General features: G+C 40.4%; 1 protein-coding gene across 1 annotated transcript; it reads left to right on the forward strand.

The window, feature by feature from the left end:
* Positions 1 to 4378: 4378 nt before the first annotated feature.
* On the forward strand, positions 4379 to 8214 carry LOC147624880 (pentatricopeptide repeat-containing protein At3g09040, mitochondrial-like). Its single transcript, XM_086818120.1, has one exon. The coding sequence runs from the start codon at positions 4907 to 4909 to the stop codon at positions 7604 to 7606; it is 2700 nt and encodes an 899-aa protein (XP_086674246.1). The 5' UTR covers positions 4379 to 4906; the 3' UTR covers positions 7607 to 8214.
* Positions 8215 to 9148: the final 934 nt, after the last annotated feature.

Below are 9148 nucleotides of genomic sequence, written 5' to 3' on the forward strand. Positions count from 1 at the left end.
TACTTTCATTTCGTATGGTGTCTTCCTCTCCGCTTCCTTTTTGCATGGCATCTTCGTCTCCACTCGTATATGCAAGTATCGGCTACATATGGCGTCTTTGTCTCTGATCGTCTATAGATGGCATCTTCTTCTCTACTCGTGTGCAGTTGCCTATGCTGTCTTTTGTCGTGCTGTTTATGTTGATGTACAGGTGTGCTGGGCATGTGGACTTGGTGTTGCCATTCCTTTGTCCTCTCGTTTGCAGCAGCTATCGTTTAGGTGTGGGCTTTTCCAGTGTCTAGAGCATTCGTTGCTGTCCTCTGACGATTTGCACTTGACAACCATTCTGCATATGTTGTTCTCCAACCTTCATTTCTTTGTTCTGTCTTCGTGCCGTCGTCTTGGTGCTATATCTCTGTCTGTCCCATGCTTATCATGTGCCTTTTTTTGGTTGTCTTTATTTAATTGGTTCTTCTGCACGTTCGTTTGTGGTGCCGAAATTTGTTGGACTTCATTTGCTCCTTATCATGGCAATCCTGTCTTCTTTGAGTTCTGTAAACTGCATTTCCTTGGTAGGTTTCATCTTTCGCCCATACTAATCACGTGCATCGTTCTCCTATGCCTTATTTAAAGAGTGGTATTTGCTCTCAATAATACACACTTGATACATCGTTTTTTTCTAGGTGTTTGCTTATGTGTTTTTGGCATGCCTCCTAGAAGGAAGCATATCGATAATATCATGACATATGATCGTCGCCCATGTTCATCATCCATGCTTTGCCTTGACCAACATGGTCATGGTTCTCCTTTTGTATTGCTCTGCCATGAAGCTGAACCCTCTGCATCGACTCCTCTGCATCGACTGTGCTTAGGGTTGAATGCCATGCAGCCTACCCTTACACAGTTCATAGCCTTTGTGCAGTGAAGGAGAAAGCAAGCTCCTCAGGTAAATAATCATTGTCGTCTGCTACTTATCTATGCATCTTGAACTTTTGTTATGTAATCAAAAGGCATATACTGTGTTCGTGGTTTACATACTTCTTATAATTTCACCATCTATGTAATGCTCCATGATGAACTCAATCACTTTGATATATATAAGGTGGCCGTGTTTAGCAATTACTCTCGAATTAATTCTTGTATGCATCTACTTTTTATATACCCCTGGAATGCTTTTTATAGGGGGTCATTTAATTGTTCATTTTAATAAAATCCTCACACCGTTTATGGGGTTTCTTTATTTGTTTTCTCTGCGTTTATAACATTTTCTGTGCTTACTTCTTCGTTTTATATTATGTTGTGGGTTGAGCATTCTTTTTTTTAATCGTTAGTGCCTGTGCTTATTAAAATTTAATTTCCATGGTTTCTTAATAATAATATGCACCCCAAACTTCTTCCCCTTGAACGTATTTTTTATATAATATGCAGAATATGCAAATTTATTTTCTCAGCGTTTATACTCTTATTGCATGTATTAAATTATTAACATTACGCCTACAGTACTTATTTTTCAATTTCTTCTTTATGCACACATCAAGAGTACATATGAAGAAATTTTAAGAGCATGGACAATAATTATAAAAAATCAGCATGCACAATGTTAATAAGCACCCACGTTAATAAAATAATCATCCACAATATGCAACGTTTGGGTTTTTTATTTCATTTCAATATGCAAAGTTTGGGTTTTTTATTATATTTCATTAATTAGCTTTTAGAACAATAATTCCACAATAAAATAATGTATTACCTTCATTTGGTAATAAAATAAAGTAATGTTAACAAGCAAAATGTTATTGCGCAGGATCTAAACATCATTTTTTATTTCATTTCAATATGCAAAGTTTGGGTTTTTTATTATATTTCATTAATTAGCTTTTAGAACAATAATTCCACAATAAAATAATGTATTACCTTCATTTGGTAATAAAATAAAGTAATGTTAACAAGCAAAATGTTATTGCGCAGGATCTAAACATCGCAACTCTAAAGGCAAATAAAGAATGCAGACTCATGGCCTTCTGTCCACAAGATTCCTCAATTTCCACCGGAGAAGAAACAAAACTCTTTGAAGTATCAGTGACTATGGCTATAGGAAATAGAGACATACATCTTTCATGCTGGAAGCCACTCGAAGAGTTTATAAGGATGGATTGTTTAAAAGGAATGTTTGTGTTAGAAAAAGGTGGTACTTTGGAACCACTTACAGTTTCAAATGGTTGTAAGTCTTATGGCTCCATCACTTATAAGCGTAGGCAAAACCATCAAAAGTTATTTAGGTTGGGATTTGTTCAAACCGGAGGGTGGTATAGTGATGTGTAGAGGTTTAAGACAGATTAAAATGCACACATTTGAAGGCATGATAGGATACTATATGCAAGATTTGCATAAGCCTCATTTCAAGTTTTTCTCGCATAATATCTCCAGCGAGGAGATAACAAGAGGGCGTCAACTCTATGCTCTTTATGGACAAGCAGACTTGAAAACAAAGTATGCTTGTCACCTGTAAATTTGTTTGAAATGGCATATGTATACATGGGCAATTACATAGCCAACAAGCTGGGTGCTTAACTACAAAGTACTCTTTTGAAAATGGTTCGCACGAGGAAATTCTACCTAGCAGCTTCATGGATAATTCCAAAGACTGGATATGGCATGAGCAGGATGAGATCTGCTACTGTTTGGAAAGTGATGAAGCTCCCTCATCTGACCTAGTGCATAGACATTGCCAAAATCTTCTTTGCAGATACTCCTAGTTATAGATACTTCAATCCACTACATGCACGACACAACAGAGAAGATCATCAAGTTGATGGAGGACAAAGTAATGAAGGTGTGCATGGCAACCATAGTGTAGAGCTGGGGAGTCATGGTGGCAATCCCATTTCATTGACAATGAGCAAGACAGTCAATCACAAGAGAACTATTCCACATCATATCTTTCTGTTTGGAAAAGAGCAAACAAGTTTAAAAAAGCAATTGTGGATGGAGATGAGTTTGTGCCATTGTCACCAGAAGTCAGTAAATTTGTGGGCCTCATCGAGGAAGAAGCTTGCTTCCTATAGATTGTGATTTTGGCTTGTATTGCATTGGGTTTCTGGCTTATATGACATCTTCTCTTGTTTTTTAATCTTTATAAATACACACGACTGCTTTCATCATGCTTATTGGTAATTTCATTTCTCGTTAAATTTATTTACTTCATGGCCTACTTTAGGATTATGTTGAATTTTTAACTATATTTTGATTTTAGCCTACACTAAGATTATCCTACACTAAGGTTATCACTAAGCTTACAAACCTTAGTGTCCCTAAGCTTTTATACCAAAAATTAAATAAAAGCACCCTAAAAAAATAAATTAATGTCTTTTTTTTTTTAGGGTGCTTGTATTTAATTTTTGGTATAAAAGCTTAGGGACACTAAGGGTGCTTTTATTTAATTTTTGGGGTGCTTGTATTTAATTTTTGGTATAAAAGCTTAGGGACACTAAGGGTGCATTTTGTTGGAAATCTGGTTTAGCAAGAATGCAATTGTATTTATGACGGTTGCATATACTGGCTTGCAAGAGTCAGACTTGATGTATAAGTGTGTATACATGTGCTGGTCTGTGTGCAATGTGAATAAAATAAGATGTTCTGAGTTGGATATGTTGATTCAGAATTTGCCAAGGAATATGATATGAATTCTGCTCCAGAGCTTGGTGAGCTTCAAACATACTAGGAATAAACCCGTAACACTGGTTTGTATGTTGTAGTAGGTGAGATGTTGGGAAGGGAAGCAAAGGGCCCCCAAGTTTGGACCAAAAACTCTAAGGTGGTACCTCAAAGAAAAACAAGTTGATCACAAATACTTTTGTTGCCTTTATAGAAAACCTTGTAGGAACCAGACCCATTGTTAAAGTTTGGTCCAAGAATGGGGGAATGTTGGAAAAACAGTCCCCTCGTGGATGCATTACAGAAGCTATGATAGAGGCTAGTGTACTTTTGGGATATAAGATATCTTGGGAACAATCCTGCTTTTTGATGGAAGCAGAGAGGTGGGAATTTTTGTGTAAAACCCTGAATGAAGTTGAGAAGTAGTAAATATGGATACTATAGCTCTGACTTGGTTGAACAGTTTCAGTTAATATATAGTTTCCGTTAATATATATAATTATTATTGATAAAAAATAAATTAATAAATTAGTGTGTCGTTACAGTGAATAAGCACCCTCAAGAAAAAAAACTTTTTTGTGTGCGAGTGCTGACGTTGTGATTCCAACTTAGGTAAGGGCAACCTCTGCTGACAGTTTTTTCTGTAGGTTTATAACCCTGCAATTTCAGCTTCATGTAGGGCTGTTACCTTGTGATTTCTTCCTCTCCCATGGTTTCTTCCCTGCAATTTCAGCTTCATGTAGGGCTGTTACCTTGTGATTTCTTCCTCTCCCATGGTTTCTTCCCTTGATCCATTCCATTTCGCCAAGCGCGTCATTGTTATATTCTGTGGGTCTGTTCGTGATTGCAGGTTGGGAAAAGGGAAAATTTGAAGGGGGTACTCGAAAAATTTAAGGTGCAGAGAAGGGGGAGAATTGGAAAAATAGGGGCGTGCAGAGATGCGGGACGAAGTTAGGGTTTGGGAGGTGGTGGGCAGCGACCGGGGGCCTAGGCAGAAGGGTTACGGGCAGGAAATGGTGCGCAGGGGAGAAGCGGGTCCAGAGCGCAGCAGGGTTACGGGAAGGACATGGTGTGCAGGCGTGCCTGCAAGCAGCGAAGGCTGTAATTTCCTTTTTTTGAGGGGTTTCCAGCCGATGTATCAAGAACGGGTATCCAACGCAGGAGGTGCCCTATTTTTACATATAAGGGTAAATAGAGCTGCTGCTGAGCCTTGTCGCTGTGGATCGTATGCCACAGAAAAACCAAGGGCCCCAATGGATGGTGGTTTTCCTACATGATTGTGAAGACAAAACAAGAAGAGTCTCATGTGATGCTGCACAAAACAGTGCTGCAAGAGGAGAACAATGACGACAACAGTGGTGGATGGGAGACTCTTAGCTTAGAGGATGCACTCGAGTCTTTGGAAGAAAAGATGCCGCCCCAGCCTTCAATTGAGAACTTTGCAGTCATCTTGCGCAAGTACACAAAAGAGACAAACCTGGCCTATGCACTGCACTTGCATGCCTACGTGAGTGAAAGTGGGCTGGAAATTCATAGATCACTTGGAAATTGCCTAGTCTCAATGTTGGTGGAAGCTGGAAGCATGAGCAAGGCCCGGAAGGTTTTCAACAGGTTGGTGTATCGGGATGAGTGCTCGTGGAATTCTCTCATCGCAGGTCATGTCAAATGTGGGGAGTCACGGCATGCTCTCATTTTGTACCAGATTATGCAGGAGGATTCTTTACATCCGAATCGGTATAGTTTTATAGCCCTTCTCAAGGCTTGCTCTGAACTGAGAGATGTGGAAAGAGGCCGTGAAATACATGCCCAGGTTGTTAGAAAGGGGTTGTTGGAAAATGACCTTTTTGTTGGCAACACCTTGGTTGACATGTATGCCAAATGTGGCTTGCTTGCAAAAGCTCAGGAAGTATTTGACCAGCTTCCAGTTCGAGACATAGTCTCATGGAATGCACTAATTGCAGGGTATGCCAAACATGAGCATGGTGAAGAAGCACTGAAGTGTTTAGAACAGATGCAGTTGGAGGGGGTCTCACCAGATGCTGTTACATTTGTTTGCATCTTGAATGCTTGTGGCAATGTTGGAAACATAGACAAGGGCCAAGAAGTACATGCCGAGATTGCCAGAAAAGAGTTGTTGCAAAGCAATATTTTTGTTGGTAACGCTCTGGTCGATATGTATGCCAAATGTGGCCGGCTTTCTAATGCACAGAAAGTGTTTGACGAGCTTCCAGTTCGAGATGTAATCTCATGGAATGCCCTGATTGCTGGATATGCCAAACATGAGCGCGGTGAGGAAGCACTGAACTGTTTTGACCAAATGCAACTTCAGGGGGTCTCTCCAAATGCTGTCACATTTGTTTGCAGCCTGAAGGCTTGTTGCAGTATTGAAGCTACAGACAAGGGCGAAGAAATACATGCTGAGATTGTTAGAAGAGGGTTGTTGGAAAGAAACCTTCTTGTTGGCAATGCGCTGGTTGATATGTATGCTGAATGCGGATCCTTGGAAAAAGCACGGGAAGTGTTTGACAAGCTTCCAGTTCGAAATGTAGTCTCATGGACTGCATTGATTGCAGGATTTACCAAACATGAGCGTGGTGAGGAAGCACTTAACTGTTTTAACCAGATGCAACTTGAGGGGTTCTCTCCGAATTCTGTCACATTCGCTTGCAGCCTGAAAGCTTGTGGCAGTCTTGGCGCCACAGACAAGGGCATAGAAATACATACTGAGATTGCCAGAAAAGGTTTGTTGGAAAGAGACCTTGTTGTTGGCAACTCCCTGGTTGATATGTATCTCAAATGTGGATTGCTTAAAAAGGCACAAGAAGTGTTTGACAAGCTTCAAGGTCGAGATGTTATCTTGTGGACCGCACTGATCGCAGGATATGCCAAGCACGAGCACGGTGAGGAAGCTCTAAAGTGTTTTGAGCAGATGCAACTTGAGGGGGTCTCTCCAAATGCGGTCACATATGTTTGCATCTTGAAAGCTTGTGGAACTATTGCAGCGGTCGACAAAGCCAGAGAAATACATGCTGAGATTTCCAGAAAAGGGTTGTTGGAAAGAGACCTAGTCATTGGCAATGCACTGGTTGATATGTATGCCAAATGTAGCTCGCTTGCAAAAGCACAGGAAGTGTTTGACAAGCTTCCAGTTCGCGATGTGGTCTCATGGACTGCACTGATTGCAGGATATGCCAAACACGAGCTTGGTGAAGAAGCACTTAACTGTTTTGAACAGATGCAACTTGAGGGTTTCCCTCCAAATGCTGTAACTTTCGTTTGTGGCTTGAAAGCTTGTGGCGTTGTTGGAGCCACAGACAAGGGCAGAAAATTACATGCTGAACTTACCAGCAAAGGGTTCTTGGAAAGAAACCTTCTTGTTGGAAACGCACTGGTTGACATGTATGCAAAATGTGGTTCACTTACAAAAGCACAAGAAGTTTTTTACAAGCTTCCAGTTCGAGATGTAGTCTCATGGACTGCACTGATTGCAGGGTACATCCAGCTGGGAGAAAATGAAAATGTTTTCCATATCTTTGACACAATGAAAGGAGAAGGCACAATGCCAGATCTGGTCACTTTTGTTAGTGTTCTTAATGTGTGCAGTCACACAGGCCTGGTGGATAAGGGCCAGGTGTACTTTGAAGCTATGAGTGGAGAGTATGGCATGAGTCCAACTCTTGAGCACCACACTTGCATGGTTGATCTCCTTTGTCGTGCAGGCCACCTAGACAAGGCGGTAGCTATGATAAAGAAAATGCCTTTCCATCTTGATCTTGTGCTGTGGCATAGTGTGTTGGATGCTTGTAGGAAGTGGGGTAATGTGGAGCTTGGAAGAAAGGCCTTTGAACATGCAGTGCAATTGGATGAAAAAGATGCCGCAGCTTATGTCTGTATGTCTAAGATCTGTGCAGATGCCAACATGCTTGAGGATGCAAACAAGGTTGAGGCACTGAGAATGATAAGACAAGCATGAAAGAAGCCAGGGAATTTTGGTAGGCTGATGCTGATGGGCTCTGCATTCATTTCTGGTTGGGGATAAAAAACATTTTTAAAGCAACAGTATTTAGGCAAAGCTCACCCACTCGCCCCCTACAACCCAGCCTGCTCGCCTTCCCTCCCCTGCACACACCTTGTTCGCTTAAACCACCTACTTATCTCCCTCTTGCCCTCATCTCATCCTGTTTGATCCCTCCTTACCTCGCCTCTTCCTTCTTGACCCCTCCAAACACCTTCCCCACTTCGCCTTCCTACGGCACACTTCCTCTTGTATGCCTTCCCCTTGCCACCTCCTGCATGCATACCTGCTTTGGCCAACCCCCACCTGCCTTGTCAATCTGCTTGCCCCCCCTTCTCAGGGCGAATCCTGCTGGCCTTGCTTAGTGTTGGAGAGAGAGTATTACACACACTAGTTTGACCCCGAATCATGTACTTCAGCGTAATCTGTATAGACTGATTAGAGATTACATACCCCCAGATAGAATTGTGATTCCTAGGGAAGATTTTGAGTTTATATGCAAAGCATGAGTGTTGATTCTAACAAAACTTCATATATATATATATATGTAAGGGTTTTTTTTCCCTGTTTGCAAATTACCTTTTATCTTGTTATCAAATTGTCTTCCTATGGAAATGTTTAGCTAAGTAGAACAAAATTGTAGAATGGCCTAACAACTGTCTATTATCTGCAACTGTCTATTATCTTGAGTTTCAAGAGTATTATTTTGGCCAACCATATCACGAGCTCTTGTGTGGCCGCATCGTTGGATGAATGATGAGAGAAGTTCGTTATAATAACCAATTTAGATTTTCTTCCATTTTATGCTTCAAATCTAATAAGCTTAGCTATGATCATGGAGAAGCTTGGATTAGTTCGAGAATATAGAATCAAAGGTTGAAGCTAGTATTCCCTAGATGAATATATGTGAAGATTGAATCGGCTTAGTTTATATATCTTCCATGGAGAAAGTTTGTAATGGTGAATGCTAATCAAGTATTCATTTATCGAGTTGCTGGCCAACACAAGATAATCTTTGCTACAGAAATGGAAGTATTTGCTTACAAGGTCATGCCTTTTGGCCTAAAAAATGTCGCAGCCATATTTCAACACCTCATGTGTGCACTACTTATAAAGATTATCTGAGAAAAATTATTGAAATCTTTATAGACATGATCTCTATGTCAATTCAGTGTGGAAAGAGCATTTGGTGTGTCTATGAAAGATTTTTGAGAAATGTAGATTGTATCGAATATCTCCCAATCCATCCAAATGCCAATTTTATACAAAACATGGAATTATCCTAAGGCATATTGTGTCAAAAATTGGCTTCTCCACAGATGATATCAAGATCAAACTAATTCTTGAGTTTAAAGGAGTACAAAGATTTATGGGCCATGTTAGGTATTATAGACAATTCAGATTTTTATGTGTTGTTTCTGCATGACCGCTCTACAAATTGTTGATCTTCTTTGAATGGATTGATGAGTGCCAAATGGGCATATGAGAAACTCAAAAAGG

The sequence above is a fragment of the Cibotium barometz genome, chromosome 24 (genome assembly GCF_041138505.1).
Source record: "Cibotium barometz isolate CiBa-2024 chromosome 24, ASM4113850v1, whole genome shotgun sequence".
NCBI lineage: Eukaryota > Viridiplantae > Streptophyta > Polypodiopsida > Cyatheales > Cibotiaceae > Cibotium > Cibotium barometz.

Coding starts and splice junctions, on each gene's coding strand:
- LOC147624880 (XM_086818120.1), top strand. CDS start 4,907: ATGATTGTGAAGACAAAACAAGAAGAGTCTCATGTGATGCTGCACAAA.